The 24,960-nt window shown below is 44.8% G+C and overlaps 2 protein-coding genes across 4 annotated transcripts in view; both read left to right on the top strand.

The window, feature by feature from the left end:
* MANBAL (mannosidase beta like) overlaps positions 1 to 24,960 on the top strand; it is a 353,967-nt gene that overhangs the window by 65,262 nt on the left and 263,745 nt on the right. The gene's annotated exons all lie outside the window — the stretch shown is intronic.
* LPIN3 (lipin 3) overlaps positions 1 to 24,960 on the top strand; it is a 39,781-nt gene that overhangs the window by 4,063 nt on the left and 10,758 nt on the right. For 2 of the 3 annotated variants that reach the window (XM_081867618.1, XM_081867619.1), the window contains exons 2-11: positions 6,232 to 6,432; positions 10,242 to 10,337; positions 14,571 to 14,821; positions 15,756 to 15,863; positions 17,655 to 17,772; positions 18,809 to 19,259; positions 19,901 to 20,000; positions 21,945 to 22,135; positions 23,825 to 23,921; positions 24,587 to 24,656. In XM_081867618.1, coding sequence (XP_081723744.1) covers positions 6,241 to 6,432; positions 10,242 to 10,337; positions 14,571 to 14,821; positions 15,756 to 15,863; positions 17,655 to 17,772; positions 18,809 to 19,259; positions 19,901 to 20,000; positions 21,945 to 22,135; positions 23,825 to 23,921; positions 24,587 to 24,656 — 1,674 coding nt within the window. In that variant the 5' untranslated portion in view covers positions 6,232 to 6,240. The remainder of the gene's footprint in view (positions 1 to 6,231; positions 6,433 to 10,241; positions 10,338 to 14,570; positions 14,822 to 15,755; positions 15,864 to 17,654; positions 17,773 to 18,808; positions 19,260 to 19,900; positions 20,001 to 21,944; positions 22,136 to 23,824; positions 23,922 to 24,586; positions 24,657 to 24,960) is intronic. The other variant, XM_081867620.1, reaches the window with a different exon arrangement.

Below are 24,960 nucleotides of genomic sequence, written 5' to 3'. Positions count from 1 at the left end.
GTCCTATTAAAATTTAGGCCTCCTTTTGAGCCTTTTATATAGCTTAAGTTCTCGAGCCTGGATAGAGTTCTAAAGTTCGACTTCCACGAGACTCCATGACTCTGAAGGCAGATTATTTATTAATGTGATTCACTGACTTCATAGCTCTGGCTCACTGGAATCATTCCTTTCCTGTTTTATCTAAAGGCTGATACAGAACTATAGTCACTGATGAGCTCATGACAACATCATCAGCTGCCTGTGTAAAAAGTCAGAAATGCAGAAGGTTGAGGTGGCTTTATTGAGAAATTACAGTGGGCCTTGGGACCTGTTATTCTGACTCCTACCACTTTCTATCTGCAGCAACACAAGGCCTACAGTCTCTCTGCTCCTGTGTTCTGCTCTAATGAACCGCTACCATTTTTTAAGAGTGGGGTAGTTCATTGGGGTGTCTTCTAGATGATGTTGTACTCCAACTCCCATCATCTCCAGCCAATGGCCAGGAATGATGGGAATTTCAGTCTAACAACATCTGGAGAGCAATAGATTGGCAACCAGCCCCTGGTTTAAGAGTATTCCCTCTACCTTTTAGCTCTTGGTGTTGGATCATGTAATTTGACAGTCTTCCCACAACCTTAGGCCTGGGATCTACCTATGGCTGAACTTGAACCTGCAGCTAGGCTTGCCAGCTTCTCAGCCGGCCACTGTAGCTGTGTCTCTTAAACTGGGTCACAACAGGAGCACGACCACCATGCAATTATATGATAAAAGATTAAGAAATGGTTCCTCAAATACATGTTTGGGTTAAAAGTGGGCCCTGGATCTGAAAAGGTTGAAGATGACTGTTCTAGAGTACTCTGCTGGAAGTTCACAAATATACGGTTCTGCCACAAATGCATGTTGCTTTCTTTATGGATGCAAACTCCAGGCCTCTGATGGCTTTGTCCAGCATGGAGATCTGAGAAAAGAGCCCCTGCTGCTGACTTTTGCTTGTCCCGAAGTTGCTTATAACCCAGGACCCTGTCCACAACAATGTTGTGTCAACAAAGTATGATTTTACACAGTTGTGCACATGCACACTATTTATGAATGCTTTCCAAAGCTGCCCTCAAGACTTTAGGTGAACATAACTGTTGAGGACAGAGAGGGGAGCTCTAACAGTTTCTGTGCTATGGGCTGTGAGCTTGCCTGCGTAGCTGCCAATTAAATTGCACCAAAGAATGCTCAGCTCAGCAGGTTACTGTGGCAAGGGGACTGTCTCATGACCTTCTCTCAGCTCTGAACAGCATGGAGCTGACAGAGGCAATGAAGTTTCCAGAGTCAGCCAGGGCCCCTTCCCCCTGCCTCTCTAGGAATCACTTTATCCTTGATATTTGCAGGATAGGAAAGGTAAACACCTGCAGCTCTTCTGCTGTCTGCTTAGAAAGAAAAGTCTGGTCCTCATGCTGGCTCAGTTTGGCTCAGTGTAGATTCCAGAGGGCCTTATGAGATGCTTGGGAGCAAGATCGGCTCTCTCAAATTGCTCAGCAGAGGTGGGTTTCTTTCTAGGGAGGGAGGCAATGTGAAACTGCCCCAAATTTGCTGGGTAAGAAGCAGCTTTCTTTGCTGTGTGTGTGTGTGTGTGTGTGTGTGTGTGTGTGTGTGTGTTTGAGATGCTCTGCACATGGCTGTGGGCATTTCCATGGGTTCATGGATTTTGTGTGTGTTCACATACAGTAATTGTACAATAGTCGCAGTGGAGCATTCTTTTCCCAATAGAGGATCACTGTTGTAGGTAAATGGTGTTTTTCAAGGATACAAAAGTTTCGCTGCTGGAGGGTGTCTTTTTGTATTCTGCTTGCTGTGGCTATTGCTTTCTGAAGCGCTGCATATACTTAATTCATTGTAGCATTAAGGAGAAAGATCTCCAAGTGCAAGCATTTGGCTGATAGAATGACCGCCTCTTCGCCCCCCGAATTCTGTCCTGGGGTTATCTTGACCCTCCCAAGTAAGCCGCACCAAGCTTGGTTGGACTCTTGCATATCTTACTTCTTGAGACATGCATTTAGGGTAACACTAGAACACTCTGTATTTTTTCAGGACACAAGTCATGTGCCCAGCACATTGTGTTAGCACTCATGTAAGCTCCTACACAAAAATGGAGGTCAGGGATGGAGCAATTGGGCACCATGGGCATAGCCAAGGTGGGGCAGGGGGGGCTGCTGCCCCCAATCAATAAAAATACATAGCAAACTGAGGTTCTGCCCCCCCCAACAGAAATCCTGGCCACGCCCATGACAGGCACAATCCCAATTTCTCCTTTCTCCTTGACCATTTGGAAAAACTTTGGACATCAGACCCAGGCTCTATGTAGTGTAATGGAGCAGTGTTCATTTTTAAATATTATGGGACAATGTGGGTAACAAATACCCGCTTTTTCTTTACATCAGTACATTGCCGACTGTGGCTGAACAAATGAGCACAGCACACAGGATGTTACAAAATACACACTTGTTCTTATTTTCTTTTATGAAATGTTGCAGGGTTGAAAAGTCTAAATGAGCACTGCTAAATAACATTGAGTACCAAATAAATCAAGTCCCTGTGAGGTTACTTCCTCCCCAGTGACCATTTATAGATTGTCAAGTGAGAGCCATTTGAAAAAAGATGAACTCACGAAAGGGGCAGAAACACACAGAGACATTATTTAGAGTTTGCTTTCAATGAGGCTCTTTAATAAGAAATGGAAATGTCAGGACCTTGGTGTCCATTAGTAACTGTTGGGGGAAGAAACTGCTGCCAGATGACATCCTTGAGAATTAGTCATAGAATTGCAGAGTTGAAGGAAACCTCAAAGGTCATCTAGTTTTCCACAATGCAGGAAATGCGCTGCTCCAGCATCCCTGGTAGGTAACTTATTCAGCCTTTTGGCAAGTGGTCTTGAACTTGCTCTCTGTTATCACGCCTTTAATGGCTGCTTTGTTGTAGTATATCTCATCGTGAGGAAACAGTTGTGTGCGCAAGTGGGTGACCTGAGACCCAAGGATTTAAATGAAGATGAGTATTGCATCTTTGATGTACAAATAGCACTATGCTTAATTTGACTGTGCCAGTTCCTATAAAATAATTCCATGCGGCCACTTCAAACCAAAAAGAAAGTAAGCCATTTCACATACTGAAGGATAACTGAAGTATTTTTGAACTGTGTTTGGATGTTGAGTTATTAAATCAGTTGCCAAGATGATTCTGTTCCTACATGATGCCTTATTTTAGCACTGGATTATTATTTTAATTGTACATCTTATTACCTATTAATTGGGAGTGGTGGTTTACCTTAATGTTGCCGCATGAATTGGCAGTGGTAACTCTCTGGTTCCATTTGTGGGCAACTTCCTATGTACCAGTGACTTTTTTGCTACCATCTCCTTTTACTAGTTCCCCCATTACTTTTTAGACGAAATTAAATTGTTGTAGATGGCTGCTCATATCAGAGAGAGCATTATGTTTCCTGTGTAATGGGTGCCTGGAGTAAGAGTGGTGGTGGGCTGACTTACTCCTGATTCTACAGGGAGCCCCATGGAGGATGCCGCATATTTTCTTGCCCCTTAGCTCTTCCACAGTCAAGGTCAAAGCAGTTCTTTGTCCATTTTGTTATAGACTGTAATAACAACTAAGGCTTCTGCCATTGCTGTCCATTATGTGTTTTATGTAAAATAAGCTTGTAATGACATCTTCAGTGTAAGAAGAGTGCATCATGATTACTTAATTTGCGTAGGTGTGTAATGTACTGGCGCAGCCAAGGGGCATCAGTGCATGGTTACTATAGACATCTGAAGTCTTCTTAATAACTCCTCGTGACTTAATTATAAGGTTCAAAGCCTTTCCCATGAATAATGCGAGTGCACTCATATAAAAAACAAAGTTGTAACGTTGATCAACACTGGAATTGCTTGCTCTGCCGAGGTGCAAGTTTCTTCAAGTATTCTGTATGTTCTGATCTTAATTTCTTGGATGTCAAGGATGGAAACTAAGCTAATGGGCAAGGCTGTCAGATTGGTTGAATTGAATGGATTAATATATATATATATAATTTAATTGACTAGAAAGGTGCCCTTGATTAAAATTTCACAAACATTAAAAAACTTAGAAGGCCAAAGGGCATTTCCCCTTTCTCTTGCATAGGTGGACGTGCCTTTTCCTGCGATACCTGCTATGACATTTGTGTGCATCCTCTAAAATCAAATTGTGCTGCTTCAGAACCAATGTTTGACCTATATGTAAATTTCATCAATAAAACTGATTTATCAGCTAAAACCCATATAATTAATTGGCTGGCGAAACAGTTGCTGAATGTTCATTTCTGCGGTGTCTGTTAAAAATCTCATGCTTAGAGATAGGGCATTAGATCTAGGCAGAAAATAGAAGCTAGCAAAGGTATATCAGTCCACTACCCCTAGCCAATGAATCTTCACTTTGTTGAGTAGCAGGCATGCTGATTCTCCTTAGGGAGCAAAGGGCCACACAAGTGGTTCTAATTCTGTCTCCTTCCATTGCAATGCTTCAGAGACACCTAGGAATATTAGTTAGGGACACATGTATTATTTCTAGCCCACTTGCTGGTCCTGTATCCTGAAAGCAGATCTAGACATTACAAGGGAAGCACAAGATTCCGAAACCTGAGTTTGCCTCTTAACACCAAAATGTTTGTGGGAGATACTTGCATGGGAGAATTGAGTAAGAGCGGGTGCTTAGATGTTCTCCTACCTAGTCATTCTGATCATTTGTATTAGTTTATAAATAGTGTTTAGTGCCATTGTTATTGGCCATCGTGTTGTGTTATATTGTTCAGCTAGTCATTCTACCCAGCAGGTGTGGCCCAACTGGATTTAAACCTCTCTACACACCCAATGGCTCTTAAAATGGAAAACTAGCCTGTCCGGGAAGATGGCTTTGGGGAAATTATTTTGGTTTCTCTATGATAGTCATGTATCTGTTGGCTCTGTGGCATTTGCAACCTCTTGTTTTCAGGAAGCCATTATTCATATGTCACTGATGATATCCTTCTTACCAGCTGAATCTCCTAGTTATCTTGGGTGACACAGAACCCTGGAATCAGTAACTTCTGATGTGTAAAATCATCCACCATGCATTCCGTAGAATGAGTTTAGGAAGCAGGAAAACCTAATATGTCTGCTTTCATTGGTGGTGTCCTTAGGCTTCAGGAGTCATATCACAATGGCTGACTATAGATGACTGTTTACCAAGTGGTAACTGCCCACACTGCAAACTTTATAAAATTAGAGCTGGGACGTGGCTGAACTTCCAGATCCTTCTCAGAACAGATAGTAACATATAGAACACAAAGTAGTCCAGAAATGGCATAACACCTCCTTTGGATTAAAGGTGCCATATACTAAAAGTTGCTGACCTTTTTGGATCTGTGGGTACATTTTGAATTTTGGAAGAGTGCTGGGGGTGCCAGTCCTAAAATGGCTGCCATGGGGGCAAAGCATAACCCAAAATTGGCTATTATGGAGAGCATAGCATAACACAAAATTAGAGAGGCAACTATCCCTGACAACTTCATCCTTGCCATAGGAAGTCAGTTATGCCCTGATTGTGGGAGATTACAGAATACAGGTTATCCTCATCCTCTCTCTTTCTCTCTCTGATGGTGTTAATAACAGGGAGCATTCCTTAGTACTGGAAAAATATACATCACTGTCACTCTCATGTCACATAAATTAGTTAGAAGGTATGTGCACATTTTGCCCCATAGCTTTCTTTCTAGGAGGCTAGAGACAAAGGGCTTATCCACACTTACCTTCTGCCTTGCTCTTTCCTGGCAGAGGTCTGTACTGAAAAGCTCTGTGTCTGAGGGCATTGTTTTTGTTTTTGCCCCAGAGCTTTCCCTGCAAAAACCCTCTCTTTATTGCTCAGAGCAAACATCAATTCAGGTTTTCCACAAATTGCCGTTTGCTCTGATTGAGCTTTAAAGAGCAGGATTTCACAGGGAGAGCTCCCAAGGAAAGGGTGCACAGACACAGACCTTTGAAGTGTGGACCGTGCCTGGAAAGAACAGAGGAAGGGTAAGTGTGGAGAAGCCATTACTTCTTTTTCTTAAAATGGAAGCTCAGTGTCTGTGGGACCTGCCCAGTGATACCAATGGAAGCATTCCTAGATGGATTCCTAGATCCATGGGTTGGGGACCCTGTATTACATGATTATTCGAAAACTTTTAAAAATCTGAATCTTCCTTCTTTCTGTTTGTAGTCTCGGACAATGAACTATGTGGGGCAGCTCGCTGAAACGGTGTTTGGCACTGTGAAGGAGCTGTATAAGGGCCTGAACCCAGCCACCCTGACAGGCTGCATTGATGTCATTGTGGTGAGGCAACCAGATGGCTCCTTCCTCTGTTCACCTTTCCATGTGCGCTTTGGGAAGCTGCGTGTTCTGCATTCCAGTGAGAAGGTGGTAAGTGACACTCGATGTGTGTTGACAAGGACTAATATGCTTGAAGATCAAGGAGGTCAAATGTGGAAACTACCAAATTCCACCACGATCGACAATTCTCACAAAGTTACGCTTAGTAACCTTAATGTTGCAGGATGTGGGTTATGGATTATTGCTGGGAAGCTGATTTTGTTTTTGGCATCTACTAACAACTGTTTAGTCCCAGCAAGGCTATCCAGGCGGGTGATTTTAGCAGCCGTGAGTGTTTTTAAATTACTAATTTTATTTTGTATGTATTTTTTTTAGCTCTTTAAAATATTTGCTTTTTATTGGTATTTTAAATGTGTATTTTAGACAGCATTGCAAACCACTTAGATATATATATATCACTTACTATTTTGCTAAATAAAAAAATGAGTAACTTGTGTGGGGGATGCCCATTCATATAGTTTTCTCAGCACAAAACCATATGGATTACTGGTCTTGTGACATTTGAGCAAATTTAGTAATCTGTGTACAGTACTGCCATGCTAAAAAGATTGTATGAATGGGCCATACTTTTCTTTTCTTTTTTTCCCCTTTTTATTAAGTTATGACATACATACCACAAACATACAAAATGCAAAATACACGACCAAAAAGAAAAGAAAAAAGAAAAAGAAAACATAAAATACATAAAACATAGACAGATCAACTTACATTAACTCAACAGTAACACTGATTGACTTCCCTTTATTTCGATTTCAGAAAATATTGTCTTATTTATCTATCTGTAGTATTTTTTCCTTAAAAATGCTTTTTGCGTAGCAAGCGTTGTCTCATACCTACTGTGATTTTTACATATATATATGTGTTTTTTGTTAACGTTTTTATTTTCCCTTTATCTCTGTTTCCATATATACCCTAAATTTATCCCATTCATTATTAAATTTTGTGCTTTTTTATTTCTTATTTTCTGTGTCAATTTTGCCAGTTCTAGATAATCAAGTAATTTGGATTGCCACTCTTTTATAGTTGGGGTTTTTGATGTTTTCCAATACTGTGCTATGAGGGTTCTGGCGGCCACTGTTGCGTATTGAAAAAATATTTTATCTTCCTTTTTGATTTCCTCACCAATTATCCCCAGCAGGAAGGCTTCGGGTTTTTTACTGAAGGTGTATTTAAATTTTTTTTTTTAATTCATTATAAATAGATTCCCAAAATTTTTTAAGTACCTCACACGTGGTATTTAATGCCAGTAAAATTGGAAAAAAATTTACAAAACAGGTGACAAAATGTGCTGGAAATGCAAGAGCAAGGAGGGCGACTTCTACCATATGTGGTGGTCGTATGAGGTGAATGGGCCATACTTTTCAAGTGCCATTCAGAACTTCAGACTTATCTCACATTATACATTGACGATTGGTTAAAAATTCTCTAAACATGCCTGCCAAATAGGAAAGAGTTGAACTTCCATTAACCCTTGAGCCCAAATTTGTTACCTGTCCAGTCGTCTCCTGTGAGACATATAAAGGTAAACGTACCCCTGCCCGTACGGGCCAGTTTTGCCAGACTCTAGGGTTGTGCGCTCATCTCACTCTAGAGGCCGGGAGCCAGCACTGTCCGCAGACACTGGTCACGTGGCCAGCGTGACAAGCTGCATCTGGCGAGCCAGCGCAGCACACGGAACGCCGTTTACCTTCCCGCTAGTAAACGGTCCCTATTTATCTACTTGCACCCGGGGGTGCTTTCAAACTGCTAGGTTGGCAGGCGCTGGGACCGAAAGACGGGAGCACACCCTGCCGCGGGGATTCGAACCGCCGACCTTTCGATCGGCAGGTCCTAGGCAGCGGCGTAGCGTGGGTTTTCAGCACCCAGGGCAAGGCAAGTAATTTGCGCCCCCTAACCCGTGGATTTGCGCCCCCTAACCCATGGATTTGCGCCCCCTAACCCGTGGATTTGTGCCCCCTAACCCTAACCCCCAGATGTTGCGCCCGGTGCAGCCGGCCCCCCCTGCACCCCCCACGCTACGCCACTGGTCCTAGGCGCTGAGGCTTTAACCCACAGCGTCACCCGCGTCCCCTGTGAGACATATGGGAAGCCACAAAAGCACAATCTAGAAACACACTGGTCCAAGGTCACATTGGCTCAAACAACATAACCAGTACATTTCCAAGCACAATTCAAAGTGTTGGTGCTGACCTTTAAAGCCCCAAACAGCCTCGGCCCAGTATACCTGAAGGAGTGTCTCCACCCCTATCGTTCTGCCTGGACACTAAGGACCTGCTCCGAGGGCATTCTGGCAGTTCCCTCCCTGCAAGAAGTGAGGTTACAGGGAACCAGGCAGAGGGCCTTCTCGGTAGTGGCGCCTGCCCTGTGGAACGCCCTCCCATCAGATGTCAAGGAAATAAACAATTATCCGACTTTTAGAAGACATCTGAAGCCAGCCCTGTTTAGGGAAGTTTTTAATGTCTGAAGTTTTATTCTGTTTTTAATGTTCTGTTGAAAGCCGCCCAGAGTGACGGGGGAAACCCAGCCAGATGGATGGTGTAGAAATAATTATTTATTTATTTATTTATTTATTTATTTATTTATTTATTTATTACCAGTTTTACAGTGGAGGTGGGTACTTGTCATGCATCCTGCTGAGGGCCATTTTTGAATTGGACCTGTGTTCTGCACAGTACAGCCAAGTGATCCGTATTGCACAAAGATGTGCCTGCTATGTGGGGAGACGAGCTTGTTTGTTGCTTTATCTCATGCCACATTGTTCCTGACCTTTTAAAAATATATATACACACAATGAGGTACAACATGTACTTCAACCTTTCCACTGGCTTCCTGCAATTTCAAATCTGCTATGCTCATTCGTGACGATGGGGTTTAAGTGAAGCATAATATTTATGAAAGGAAATGTGACTAAGTGTATTTTCTTCCTTGTCTCTGACCAAAGTCCTGTTAATGTAGTGGGTGGGGGACAAAATGGAAGCATGGGCCGCTAAAGAGGGTTCATGATGGAGAAAGGCTAGTTTTATGGCATGGAGAGATGGGGTGCTTTCTTGGACGCTAGAGGCAGTTGTCCATTTGGAAAGCAAGCCCCCATTTAAATTAGAATTATATCACTGGAATGTGCTGTGTCAAATGTTCTCACAGTAAAACCAGGCCTGCAGCCAGGCTGATCTTTTTTAGAAAAAGAAAAAAAACCAGGCCGGACTGTTTTTCTTTCTCTTAGCCTGAAAAAGTCTAGCATGTACAATTATGAATTTACATGTGCATGTGTTTCGACTGCGATTATAAACTAAGCAGTGCCTGGTTTAATTTTATTCTCTTGCTATAAAAAGCAACAACTCGTATCAAAGCTGGTGAGGTAACATTACACAATTCCATGCTGTGCTGTTTCTGCACTAATCTAATATGTGTTTATGAATAACCTGCATGAAAATTCATTTTTAGAAATGAAAAATGAAAACATTCATTCACATCTATCAAAATACAAATTTCTCTGTTGTATCGTCTTTCAAAATGTGCATTTTAAAATGATTTTTAATGTGTTTGTTAATTAACTGCACTATATTTGCATGTCACCCCAATACATAAAGTTCCCTGTGTGGTTTATTGTTTTTTGAGCTGAAGCACTGGAATATTTTGGAAGTGTGAAAGGCAGGGGATAACTATTCCTCACAATGTGGATGAGGTCAGTTTGTTCTTGGAATTCACAAAGATCAAATTCCTCATACATCTCTAAGTCCCAGATATGGAAAGTGGTTAGAATGCTTTTTGTGTTAACTTCACCATTGCCTTTTCTGGGATTGCTTCCTAGGCTAAAAACAATTAACCTTCTTTTTTTGTAGGTTGACATTGAAATTAATGGCGAGCCAGTCAATCTGCATATGAAGCTGGGTGACAATGGAGAAGCCTTTTTTGTCCAGGAGTCAGAGGAATGCAAGGTGGGAAGATACTAACATTAAAAACTACCCCTCAACTTTTCAGCTTCCAAATGGACTACACTGAAGGCTTGTTGTTTTCCCAATACTCTTTTGCCTTACTTCTCACTCCTGAAGTCCTCATCACTGGTTTTAGGGGGTAGTGCCCCTCCTGCACAGGGCAACAAGCCAAGGGGGCACAAAATTGAGAAGATCCATTCAGAGGTGTCATTTTTTTGCCTCACACAGAGCACCATATCATAAAAAGATTACCCAAGTCTTTGGCCATGCCTCTCAACAATCTGGATAAATTCACCTATATCTCAGACCATAATCTACTGGATTTCTTGTCTTGCTTTTTATTTTTTTTGCTAGTCCAGTGCTTGGCCCTTTCTTGGGTCACATTGAAAACACATTGCTTTCCCTCCCCCAAAGGATCCTGGGAACTTTACCCATCAGAGTTACAATTCCTCTAACAAATTACATTTTGGGGGGAAGCAAATTTTCGGGTGTGATCTTGGTAACCTCCTGCGACAGGGCTTTTCTGTTCTCTTCCTCGAAACCACTACAATGTGTGTGAAGTTGGTACTGGGAAGGCCCTGATTCTCTGGAGCATAGCAAATCAAGACCATCTGCATATATTTACTCATTTTAGATATATTTTGTCTGTTTTGGCTAGTTTCTGAAGCCCTGTTCTCTTGAAATTGGACAACTCTATCCACCTTTTGAGACTTTGCCAGGTACTTCTTCAACAAGAAGTGATCACATTTCAATAGATGTCCAAAGCTTTGTATGAAAGAGAAGCTTCTCTTCAGGGGAAAAGGTTCATGAGAAAAAAGTTCATTTATTAAATGGATCCTCAGAGAAACGTGCTCTGAAGCCCATCATAATTCTCTGCTGAAATTTTCTGGGTGCCAAAGTCAGACTTTGTGGCACTGTACAGTAGACTTCCTGTATTTCTAAGCTCACTCAGAGAGGTGGAGCAGCTGATAAAGCATTTTATAGATTTCTTTCAGCTGTTCATTACCAACAATGTAAACTAGGAGGGGCAGCTTTCAAGCAATGACCCACCCCCATGTATGTTCATTGCCTCCTAATGAATACATGAAAAAAGTTGGAGTTATCCTCTTTTTTTCCTCGCTCCGCACTCTATTCATTTGCTATCCTCACTACTTGTTTCTATATCCTGGGCTTTTCCCACTCTCTGGCAGTAATAGAAGTCCAAGAATTTGGTCCTACAACAGTGGCCAAAAAAGGAAGGAAGGAAGGGCCTTTCTTAAAATGCCCCTGCCTTTTCATTGCTAACTTCTCATCATGCCAAAGTTCACCATAACAAATGAGAGAAGCAATTCTGACTTAATAGCCTGTGCACCTCAATCCCTGGGATAAAGCAAGGAATAGGATTCCAAATTCTTCCTGCATTGGTCTCCCGGATAGATGATAAAGCCTGCTGATCCTTTGCATTTGACTGGCTCATCTAGTCTCTATTTTGCACTGTGCTTTCCAGGTCTGTGTCCAAGTGGTGTGTTTTTTGTGTGTGTGTCCTTACACCTTTCCCTGGGAAAACCTGCTGATTACTGCTGAATCAGAACAATCAGGTTTTTTTGCAGATTGACACCTGTTCCAATTGAGAGGTTGTTGTTGTTTAGTTGTCCGACTCTTCGTGACCCCATGGACCAGAGCACGCCAGGCACTCTTGTCTTCCACGGCCTCCTGTAGTTTGGTCAAACTCATGTTGGTAGCTCCGAGAACACTGTCCAACCATCTCATCCTCTGTTTTCCCATTCTCCTTGCGCCATCAATCCTTCCCAGCATCAGGGTCTTTTCCTGGGAGTCTTCTCTTCTCATGAGGTGGCCAAAGTATTGGAGCCTCAGCTTCAGGATCTGTCCTTCTAGTGAACACTCAGGGCTGATTTCCTTCAGAATGGATAGGTTTGATCTTCTTGCAGTCCATGGGACTCTCAAGAGGAGGTGTTGTGGGCAGGACGCGATTTCTGCGTCACGCAGGGGGCATTATGCCCCCTGCCCCACTCACCTGGCTGGAGCACCATGTCCACAGGTAAGCGCCCAACCGGGGGGCTTGGTGGGGGCTTGGTTTGCGGTTTAAGATACCGCCGTGCCAGCCATTCTGCCTCACTTCTTATTGCTGAAAGAAAGAGTTGCTGCGTTTGGCCCCCCTGACATCCATATTCTTCAACTGGGGGAGAATGACCTCGTCAGCAGAAAGACCACGGACTTGTTGTGAAGCATGAAAAAAGACTTGGACGAGCTTGCTGCTTTACGTCCCGGAACAACTGTGTTCTGGTCCTCACTCCTAAAGAGAATAGTTTGGCGCAGTGCGCAGAACATTATGGCCATTAAAAAATCCAGGAAACTCTTAAATCGTGTGGTTGCCCACAAAGTGCGTTTTATGAATGGCCTAGTTATCTCTCATGATGGTATCCGGATAGGCGATCAGGCCTTGTTCCGGGATGACGGGGTTCATGTTTCAGATCTGGGGAATGACATTTGGTTAGGTAGCATCATCAGCAGTATTAGGGATTGGTTATAGCTGTGAGGGTATTGGCGACGAGCCTCTTGGGCTCGGATGGCAGTTAGGCATTGGAATGTGTTGTTGGTGTGTGGAAGGGCAAGGTGTGGCCATCACCTACCCCTTCAAATTTGGGTATTCCGTTAAAGGAATCCGTCGGTCGTGGATCCTGTCTGATGCCTGTGTGGCAGGGGGCCATGGCACAACTCTCGGTGACATCAGGGGAGAGCTTATAGTTGTATTAGCATCAACAGGCTCCTCCTACTGGTGAATAACCCCTCTTTAGACTCACCCCTCTCCGAGTGGGTGGAGTCAATCTTTCATGGTCCAATGCCTAAGCCAATACCTTCTCACTTGCTGTAATCAATGAAGTTGTGGCCTTTTCTTGCCCATTAACCTTATACACTGCTTCCGTGTGTCTTTATTCCACAAAGCGGGGATCGAGTCCTCGAACCACAACATCAATTCTTTGGCGATTGGCCTTCTTTATGGTCCAGCTCTCACTTCCATACATCACCACTGGGAAAACCATAGCTTTAACTACAGTGGTGCCTCGCAAGACGAAATTAATTTGTTCCGCAAGTTTTTTCGTCTTGCGAGTTTTTCGTCTTGCGAAGCACGGTTTCCCATAGGAATGCATTGAAAATCAATCAATGCGTTCCTATGGAAACCGCCTTCAGACCAGGTCCGGGGACAGTCTGTCCCCCGACCTCTTCTGAAGGCTGGGGGGGGGACAAGGGCTTTTCTTCCCACCCCCAGCATTTTAAAAAACCCCGGGACAGCAGAGGACTTCTCCGCTGTCCCGGGATTTTTTAAAATGCTGGCGGGTGGCAGCGCTGCCGCCCGCCAGCATTTTAAGATCGCCCCGGACAGCGGAGAAGTCCTCCGCTGTCCCGGGGTTTTTTAAAATGCTGGCGGGCGGCAGCGAAGGCAAGCCCATAGGGAAATTCGTCTTGCGAAGCAACTCACAAATGGAAAACCCTTTCGTCTTGCGGGTTTTCCGTCTTGCGAGGCATTCGTCTTGCGGGGCACCACTGTATACGGACCTTTGTGCGCTTGGAAAAGCACTGGAAAGCACAGCACAAAAGAAAGTCAGGATGAGCCCTAACACATAAATTTACAATTTTATCCAAGGTTTATCTTTGTTTGTTTCTGTGGATTTATACCTAGCATTCAATGATATTACAAGAGATTGCAATACCAGATTAACATCAATAGCCCTTACTCCTCAAGTCAATATAGGGGATCCTGAGTGGTGTTCATTTCTACTGCATAGCCTCAGAGCAACATACCATTAAAGACAAATGTTCTTTCTGGTGGGGAGGAGTGGGGGAGAAGGCTCCCTACAGCTATTCTTTCATTGGCTGATGAGGCATGGAGCCAGGCTGTTCTTCCCCTTGCTGTGATGTTGTTTTCCTAAGAGGGAGGGGGTTCAACCTGCCAGCATTCCTTTCTCTCCTGACCAGTTGCAGAGGCCACAGTGTACTCTTCTTCTGTTTGCCATTCCAGGTATTGATTTGCCTGGTTTTATAGTAGCCACAAGGAACCTGTGGCCCTCCAGATGCTGTTGAACTACAACTCCCACCACTCCTGACTGGGGTTGATGGGGAGTGAAGTTCTACAACATTGAGAGTCACAGGTTCCCCGTTTCTGCTTTATAGATTAATCAGCTCCTAACTTGGGTCAGAGGTTGAGCATTTTTGTGTGCGCCCCTCCCCTTGTTCCAGGAGAGCATCCCCACTTCCATGTGCACATCTCCCATCCCACTGGAGAAAAATGCAGAGCCTGTATCCAGATCGTCCAGCTTGCATGGAAACCCTGAAGTCTTGGGCTCAGAAACAGCCCTTCGCAAGAAAAGATGGCGCAAGAAGAAACCAAAGAAGAGGGAGTCACTGGGAGACTCCACTTCAGAAGAAGAAGAAGGAGGGACTGAAAGTGAGAAATCTCTGGAGGAGAAGCGGAAGCTGTTGACTTCCAAGTAAGTAGGTTGTAACCAAAACTTGGATTGCCATCATGTGTTCAATTACTGCAAATGCCAGCCATCATTGATATTTGCACCAGCTTTGCAGCTGTGCAATACATTTTGTTGTTTTGCTGTTTTGCTGCTGGGAGTTCCGGGGTTGGCCAGGAGAGCATTTACTGGGCTAGACGACTGTTTAAAGCTCCTTAATAGTCAGAGGTCAGGTGGGGCAGATGCACCCTTTTTTAGGAAATTACAGTGAAACGGAGTGGCACAGCCCTGCAATGCCAGTATATAAGGGGTAACCTGAGAAAGTGCTCTCTCAGCACAAAATTGATTATAACCAGTGCTTTTTTACTGGGTGATCATCCAAAATTAATGTCAAGAAACTATAACAGGGTATGTGGTTTTGTTTTACAGGTCTATCCAAATTCCCCATACAGTGGCACCTTGGGTTACATACACTTCAGGTTACATACACTTCAGGTTACATACGCTTCAGGTTACAGACTCCGCTAACCGAGAAATAGTACGGTTAAGAACGGTTAATAGGTTAAGAACTTTGCTTCAGGATGAGAACAGAAATTGTTCTGCGGTGGCGCAGCAGCAGGAGGCCCCATTAGCTAAAGTGGTGCTTCAGGTTAAGAACAGTTTCAGGTTAAGAACGAACCTCCGGAACAAATTAAGTACTTAACCCGAGGTACCACTGTAATTATTTGGAGGACTGGAAATGTGGCTTGAAAGCAAAACATGAACTTCCCATGTCATGGCTGCATAGAAGAAATACATGCAAGAAACTTGCAGATGACATGCTCTGAGTTTGCAGTCTGCCGTGGGAGTAATGTTAAGTCAATGTAAAACAGAGCTGTGCAAATAGGGCCTATGGAGACACTTGGTTAAGAACTATTTATTTGTCATTGTACCTAATTTTCCTTGTAATGTTCCTTACCAGCAACACAATGTATTACTCGTTCACTGACACTCAGAATGAAGGAGCTGGAGCTCTGCAACCTAAAGAAGCTTATCCCTATTCTGATGGAGAGCTAGCTCCCCTACAGAGGTCAGTATGTGATGCTAAACTGTTTAAAAAAGAAAGGTCCAAAAGCCCACATGTTAATACAGCCCCTTGAGCACATGTGAAAAAGCTTTTTGGTGGTAGAGTGAGATATTCCATTAGCCTGGCCAGAAGCATGGGAGTCCAAATGTTATACACTCCCACAAGAGGTACTGATGGCCACTAACTTGGATAGCTTTAAAAGAGGGTTAGATAAATTCAAGGAGGATACATCTCTCTAGCCACAATGACTATGCTATGCTTCCACGGTCAAAGGCAGTAATGGTTAGCTACTCAGGGCAGTCTTTAACATATGTGCTGCTGGGGTGCAAAGATCCACCCAGTGCCCCCAAATTTAGTTTAAAAGGTAAAGGGGCCCCTGACCATTAGGTCCAGTCGTGACCGACTCTGGGGTTGCGGCGCTCATCTCGCTTTGTTGGCCGAGGGAGCCAGTGTGACTAAGCCGCTTCTGGCGAACCAGGGCAGCACACGGAAACGCCGTTTACCTTCCCACTGGAGCGGTACCTATTTATCTGCTTGCACTTTGACGTGCTTTTGAACTGCTAAGTTGGCAGGAGCAGGGACTGAACAACGGGAGCACACCCAGTGTGATGTAGTGGTTAAGAGCGGTAGTCTCCTAATCTGGGGAACCGGGTTCGCGTCTCCACTCCTCCACATGCAGCTGCTGGGTGACCTTGGGCCAGTCACACTTCTGTGAAGTCTCTCAGCCCCACTCACCTCACAGAGTGTTTGTTGAGGGGAAGGAAGGGAAAGGAGAATGTTAGCCGCTTTGAGACTCCTGAAGGGGAGTGAAAGGCGGGATATCAAATCCAAACTCTTCTTCTTCTTCTTCTACCCCCTCACGGGGATTCGAACCACCAGCCTTCTGATCGGGAAGTCCTAGGCTCTGTGGTTTAACCCACAACGCCACCCGCGTCCCAAATTTAGTTTAGCCACCCCCTTATTAACTTTTATTGAGCTTTTTGGGGAAGCCAAAGTTGTTGACCCTTTTTAGGGGGGGCGAACTCAAACTTGTTGAGCTTTTTTTGGGGGGGGGATCACTCACCTGTAACAATGACGCAGCAGAAAAAACTGCTTTTCTTTCCTGACTCATTGGGAATATTTGACGCTACGGAGTAACAAAGCGATGGGGGGGGGGAGAGGGACTTTCACTCCATTGCTTCTCACTGCTGCCAATTGAGAAGGACCGGTATACATTCGGCACCCCTGGTTAAACATAGCCCTGTAGCTACTGCAAGTGCAGGATGCTGGGTGAGATGGACTGTTGGCCTGATCCTGCTGGCTCTCCTTATGTTATCCTGATGAGTTTCAGGTCAGGAGAACTGCTTTTGACAAGAAATGCCTTGGGCTAAGCCCTTTTTCCTTTTGCCTGATGCCCCGTCCCAGTAGGCTTCTCCATAACAGCTAGTAAAAAGTGTTTGCTTTTGTTATGTACTGAGTTGAATAGGATCCAAACTGCAGCAGTCTGATTGGTCCTAGAACAATAGGATTCAGAATGCAGCAGTCTGATTGGTCCTAGAACAATGCAACAATATGATTGGTTGGCAGGAACCACCCAATCATGCTCCAGATAGAAGTGAATCCACAACCTGATTGGCTTACAGTAGAATTCCGGAATTAGCCAATCATGTGCAGTCCACTGTGTAAATAATGTATATAAAGCAGATACTTTGAGGGGACATTCATTCATTCCTCCTCACCACTATGAGCTGAATAAAGAGCATGAAATCACTTTGCGACTCTGAGTATATTTCAGCTTTTATCTTCTTTTTACAGCCTTCCTCCAAACTGCGCATCAGCCCCGAAAAGTGACTCTGAATTGGAGATGCGAAATCCTGAAATGCCACTTTGCTCTGAATCACACATGCAGTGGTCATGGGGAAGGTTGCCTGAGGTGAGTGTGGTTCGAAAGGGAACTCTGGTGCGCGCTACTTTGTGTATTTGATATGCTACTTTTAGCATTAGCTATATTGTTTCTAACTAAATTGCCCTTGCCAAACTGGGAAGGTGTAATTCCTACTCTAGAAACAATATTTAGATGCTTTGAGTGCCTTTTGGGCCCCTCTGCTTTGTGCATGCAGTATTTACTTTGATGTAGTGGAAGTGCTGTGGGACGCGGGTGGTGCTGTGGATAAAACCTCAGCGCCTAGGGCTTGCCGATTGCATGGTCGGCGGTTTGAATCCCCATGGCGGGGTGAGCTCCCGTCTTTCGGTCCCAGCTCCTGCCCACCTAGCAGTTCGAAAGCACCCTTAAGTGCAAGTAGATAAATAGGTACTTCTTCAGCGAGAAGGTAAATGGCATTTCCGTGTGCTGCGCTGGTGCTGACTCGCCAGAGCAGCTTCGTCATGCTGGCCACGTGACCCGAAAGTGTCTCCGGACAGCGCTGGTCCCCGGCCTCTTAAGTGAGATGGGCGCACAACCCTAGAGTCGGACACGACTGGCCCGTACGGGCAGGGGTAACTTTACCTTTACCTTTTTAGTGGAAAAGAGGTATTCTTCAAAAGACTTCTATTACAAAGTGATCTAAGCAAAACGGTACCATTTGCAATGAATGCACTTTTGATTGTGTGTGTTTTTTTGCAAACCACATGATTATTCCTCAGGAGTCCCTTATTTCTGATGGTTATTAGAGATGAATAAATTTCTCATTTTCCTTCCACTGTGGCTATTCAGATATTCTAATATCCTTGGGTCCTCCTTTGTTTGAGTTCTAGTAAGAGTTATCTGTTTTGAAATGTCATAAATTGATTATGCACACTGTTTTTTATTATTACAAACAAAAAATCCCAACCTACACCTACCCCCCCCCACTTGTGGAAGCCATAGAAATAATTTGTCAGTCACATATCTAGCCTCTAAAAACAATCCTACATTTCCTCTTTTTGTGCTGTTTTGTGATCCAAACTCAAGACATTTCTCCTCCTTTAAGGTGAGCAAATCTGACAGAGTAGAAGCAGCAAAGTCTGCCACAAGTGTCTCCATGACAGCCATTACTCCAGTAGCGACCATTCCTGTAGGTGAGACGACTCACTTTGCTGCCATTACACCAGACTCAGAAAGTGACCTCGACATGGAAGACTCTGACGAAGCATCGTGTTCTCCTGCTGCTCCTGTAGTTAGGCCGACACCTGTCTTTCCTTCTGGAAATGGCCTCCCAGTGATTGAAGAGACCCGTTCTTCCATTCAACCCATTGGCACTACTCCCGGCCTTTCAAGTGATATGCAAGTCCTAGCAACTGCTGCAGAGAATGAAGGAATAGCATCAGTTGAGGAGATTATTGAACCAGTTTTGGATGTGGAAATGCCATCCTTAAGGAAAGCTATTTTGACAAGCCCAGAGCCCTGCAGCAGCCCAGAGTTGAAACAGGAGAAAAGAAGGGGTAAGACAAGTTTGAAGACATGTAAAATGTGTGCAAAATGGGAGCTACGACAAAATGTTGCAGCTTATCCCCACCCCCTAAAAGAGTGTTTCTGTTTATGGCTCCAGCTAGCCTGAAACAAAAGGTTCATAGTTCTACCTGAAGTTCACAGACAGGACTTTTTGTTGTTGTTGTTCCTGCTCCTAAAACTGTCCCCTGCTGTGCTATATCACTGAGTACAGCTTGGGACTAACTCTGCCACCATATAGCTTTCTTTGTGTGTAATGTTCTGGAGGGGAACTTTTGCTTTTTTAAAGAAAAACAATGGTGTGCATTTCTCCTCCCTCCCTTAACCTGAATGCTCAACTCCAGTCTATTGTAAGCTGCTAGTGAGCTATCCACAGAAACAATGAAGAAACTGGATAGCGGCTTGTTCATCTGTTTTGTGGACTAAAAAAAAGTATTTCTCTCAATTTACAATTTTTTGCATATCTAGGTAGTCCCTGAAGTATGTACAAACCACTTGACTTATTTCTGGATCACCCATTTTGGTTCCTAAATGATAGGCTCTGACCACTAAAGTCCGCTGTTAGAGGGAATGATTGCAGAAATGGCTGTTGAGCAAGGTCTCCTTATTGAAATGATAATTCTTTTTGGATCAGGTTCCATGAGGAGAAGCTCTCATCTGGGACCCACAGATATTTACTTGGAGGACCTCTCAAACCTGGATGCAGAGCAAATAGCACTTTATTTCCCTAAAAGGTATGAAGCATGATTCGTTCAATAATTCTTGCGTAGTATATGCAAGGATGTATGAAGAAGCCTGTTTTCAAGATGCTTGACGGCTATTGCATCATCAAGCTGTCATGCCTGAGTTGGTATATTCATTTCTGTATGTTCTTCACCATGTTTCCTAATGAAATTAACGTATCTTAAAACTATTCTCTTGGAAAATTGAAAGAAGACTCCACCAAACATGACCAGCACTAAATATGTATATTCTGCTGCATCTGTCTTGGACATTTTATTGGATAGTGTCCAGACCAAGTAGAAAGCATCCTCTCCTAAGCAATTTTGGAAACGCTTTAAAAGGTATCTTAACCTTCTTAAATAAAAAAAAGTTTGCAAAATAATTTTTATTCATTTGCATGAGAGTCAGCTCTAATATAAGTCACAGAGAGCCACATGGTGTAAGTTGACCATTATTGCCTGCCATTGCAGAAAGCTGTGATGCTGGAGCTGTCCCATGCTGCCTTATCTCTGTGCCTCCCTCTGAGGAAAGGCCCTTTTCTTAGAACAAGCTCAGGAAGCCATGAGGCAAAAGCAGTTTATGTGTGGGGTCTAAACTATGGTGGAGGGGAGGCCCGCCCAACTCAGGTAGCACAGTGTCTTGTGCCAACTCATGGATGTAATTCTTTTTTAAAAAACATTAATGATCCTAGCTCAGGGGTCAGCAAACTAAGGTCCGTGGGCCAGATAGGCCCAATTGCCCTCTGGATCTGGCACGCGGACAGTCCTGGAATTGCTGCTTGGATTGGTGTGATCGTTCGGGCTGTGCCATTTCCCCCCCCCCGGGTGCCATTTCTTCCCCACCCTTACACACACACACACACACACACACACACACACAGCAGCAGCAGCAGCAGCAGCAGCAGCAGCACCTCCTTCCTCCCTCCCTCCTGGCTTCTCCCCGCCCTGCATAGGAAGGGAGCTGGGCTTTGATTGATGCCAGCAGCCAGCCAATCCAAAGACTCGCCGCCTGCGCGCTGAGGCACAGCCCAGACTCATCACCCTCCTGCTGGCCTTTCCGTCCATGGCTGCACTGTGGGCATCATTACGGGTGCGTCATGGGGCTTTGGCTGGAGCCTGGCACTCAGGAATGCTGGCTCGGAAAGGAGAGGCGCTGCCACCACTGCCGGCTCCCAACCGCAGGCAGAGCGGCAGAGGCGGTAGGAAAGCAGGGGGAGAGGAAGGGCTGGGGGAGAGAGATAAAAGTTTGCTGACCCCTGCCCTAGCTTGTTTGGACAAACCATAGTTAAAAACCAACTGTAGTTTGCCCTGCTTTGGACATCATGACAAACTGTATCAAATGCTTCCAGTCTCCTCATGGCTGTGCTGCAAGAGGGAAGAGGAAGGGAGAAGGCAGAACCCCAGTGGCCATGCACATAATGCTAAACTATGATTTAGCATTATGAGCAAACCAGCTCTTTACCAACAAGTTTATATTCTGATCATTTAATATTCGCCAAATTATTCTTTAAGGGAAACGTGGCATTTGCATTTCTTTTTTTCAAGAGTAATATTTATATATATATTAATTGGATGTTTATCCACCCTGTGATTATGTGATTACATACCATATAAGCAGCATCCGCATGATGTTGGAATGTATCACGTGCGCAGAAGCCTGTGTGATACCTGGGCTGAAATGGGAGCACCCACAGATGCAGCAAAATGGGTCAAAGTGGCTCTCTTGAGTTGGCGGCTTGACAGCTCTTGAGAAAGCTGTGCGCTTGAGTGTAACTGCAACATTCTGAAATAAGAATGAACCTTAATATTACCAACCCAATAATTAAAACCAGGGAGAACTTCCTAAAATACCAGGGTCCTGCTGCCTTCTCCTTTCTCACTTTTGTTCAATTGTTGAAAGAAATGTAGTAACTGAGTGGCCTGCATGGTATCGATGCTTTGTTCTTCTGTTGTCAGTGATGCTGAGCTGAGTGGCCAAGTACAATCTGACCCTGGCAGCTTCTCTTCTGAGCACCCACATGGTGGTGGTGCTACTACTGTTGACAACAGCGCAGATAATCTCTCGGAGCCTTCAGAAAGCAGCCGGGTGCCTCACATGCTGCTGTCTGTCTGTGGAGGTCTTGGGGATGATGGGGAATTATCTCATGGTAGGTCTGAAGGAGAGGGAATAATTCTAGTATGTGGTGCCTCACAAGGCCTTCAGGCACATCTTTGCACTCACTAAGGCCTTCTGCCAATCATAACAGATTGGTTTGGACTTTTTGTTCCTTGGTTGACTGGGGGGGGCGTGTTTATAATAATAATAATAAATTTTATTTATATCCCGCCCTCCCCAGCCGAAGCTGGGCTCAGGGCGGCTAACAATAATCAAATAATCAAACAATCAAATAATCACACATTCTAAAAATATTTCATTATAAAAATTAATTAAAATCAAATTAATGGCAACCGATTAAGCAAGATTCTGTGCAGGTTGCCAGAGGAGGGAGTCAGGCTGCGCCTTGACCAAAGGCCTGGTGGAACAACTCTGTCTTGCAGGCCCTGCGGAAGGATGTCAGGTCCCGCAGGGCCCTAGTCTCTTGTGACAGAGCATTCCACCAGATTGGAGCCGCAGCCGAGTTTGATGTTGCCCGGTTTTTGGTTTGGAGTGGGGAGCAGTGTCTGCCCCACACTACTGTTCTTGTTCCTAGGAGAGGGTGGTGACTGCAGGAGGCAGGGGTGGCACACTCTGTTTCTGCATGGTACATCCCCACCCACCCACCTTCCTTGCAGCTGGTTATGCAGAGCTAAAAAAAAACAAAACCCGCTTCAAGCTGCTGGAAAAGTGAAATTGAATGGCAGGCCAGCTGGTGGCATAGTTGATTTGCCCTATGACTCCTTGCCAGGCTGTGTCTTAAAATGGAAATATGCTTGTGTGGAACGAGAGCCCTAATAAAGGGGAATTTGGGGGAACATATCTACACCACGGGGACGCGGGTGGCACTGTGGGTAAAAGCCTCAGCGCCTAGGGCTTGCCGATCGAAAGGTCGGCCGTTCGAATCCCCGCGGCGGGGTGCGCTCCCGCTGCTCGGTCCCAGCGCCTGCCAACCTAGCAGCTCGAAAGCACCCCTGGGTGCAAGTAGATAAATAGGGACCGCTTACTAGCGGGAAGGTAAACGGTGTTTCCGTGTGCTGCGCTGGCTCGCCAGATGCAGCTTTGTCACTCTGGCCACGTGACCCAGAAGTGTCTCCGGACAGCGCTGGCCCCCGGCCTCTTGAGTGAGATGGGCGCACCAACCCCAGAGTCAAGAGTGGCCCGTACGGGCAGGGGTACCTTTACCTTTACCTTTATCTACACCACAGACCTTGTTAGGTCTAAGTGTCTGTCCCCCTCCCCAGGGAACTGTTCTTCCATCACGAGAACAAGCATCCTTGTCCCCCTCACCCAAACTTTAGTTTGCGGGAAACCATGGCAGTATAACTGGCATAACAGCAACAAAAGTTTGTGTGTGTTGATAAGTTCTTAAGAGTACTAAGCATGATGACGTGTCTGTATGGGAGTCCTGGGCAGCAGTGGCCGGTGTGATGGGGAAGAGCCCCCCTCCTGACACTGTCAACAGTGCCCGATTGGCTTCACGGGTGTGCCTGTGTATCTCCATCCTCAGTGCTGTCCCAGCACTGTCTCAGTAAATTGCCGTGATGCTGGAGTTGAAAGGGTGGCTCCACCCTGCCTGTGGCAAGGGGGAGGGGCTCCTTGTTTGTCATGATCCTCTAGTTAGCAGTCACCACTAGCTTTGCAAGTTGCTGGAGGGTTGCTGGCCAACTGGCATATATTTCTCTCTCCCTTCCATTTCTAGCTGAGAAGTTCATGAAGCACATAGTTTCCTACCAAGAGTTTTTGGAGAACCCAGCAATACTCGAGGACCCAAATTTGGTGATCCAGATCCGCAAGAAGTTAGTAGAAAGAGCACTTTCTGCTCTGCTCCTCCCCGCCCCCAATAACTGCTTTACGGGTGCAAACATGCATGCACACATTAACCAGCTTCCATTAGGTGAGCCTAGATAAATTATTGGCTATTCTTAGAAATCTGCCTCCCACAGCCCACATCCATCAAAGATGAAGGTGGGACTTTCATTCCTCTCTTATTCTGCTGTGTCTGCTATGTTCTGTCTGCACTGAAAATATTCCCTGTGCAATCTAAAGTTTGCTGACATGTATGAAGTCCCACAGCCCTTCATTATAAGCTCGCTGTCACTGACAACAGTAAAAATAAGGTGTGCTGGGCTTGGCTTGTAGTGCTTGTAGTGCATTTGTGGGTGGCTGCAATTATGGGGTAGAATTCATGTTGCACTGTCCAGAGGAAAACCTTACCAATAAGCCATTTTTAGAGTTGTCTTGGGCAGTGCACGCCAAATTTCAGCTTTCTATCTGTTGTGGAAGTATAACAGTTTGGGTACCCCGTAAGGTGTCAGTGAGCCCAGGTGTGTCTGTAGGAGTGTTCTGAATGCATGTCTTTTCATGCTGCATCCTCACTGGTACATCCATAACTCACTGCTTTGCTACCACATCAATGGGGGTATAGGCAGAGTGAAATTTCTTCCCCTCTCTTTGCTTGCAGATATTATAACTGGGCAGTTGCAGCCCCTATGCTCCTCTCCCTACAAGCTTTCCAAAAGGAACTTCCCAAGGTAAGTAGTCTAAACAAAGTTGGAGAACTGAAATACCTTACTTAAGCTCATAGGTCTCAAAACTCAAAGAATGCTTTGGCACAGATGTTTAATATCTGAAGACAGCCAGCTCTAGATGGAAAGGAGCAAGTGTATAGCATGGGGTTATTCCTGGATCCATCATTGTCACAGGCCACAGTGGCTATGAGTACCAATTTCTGACTTTGGTTGGTTTACCAGCCTTTTAAAAGCCTTTATTTTCACTTCACCTTGATAGCTGGAGTCTTGACACAGCAGAAGTTTTTCTTACCTCCTGCATTCCAGA

This window comes from Podarcis erhardii (genome assembly GCF_964252035.2).
Source record: "Podarcis erhardii genome assembly, chromosome: 6".
NCBI classification, from domain to species: domain Eukaryota; kingdom Metazoa; phylum Chordata; class Lepidosauria; order Squamata; family Lacertidae; genus Podarcis; species Podarcis erhardii.
This window is presented reverse-complemented; position numbering and strand designations above follow the sequence as displayed.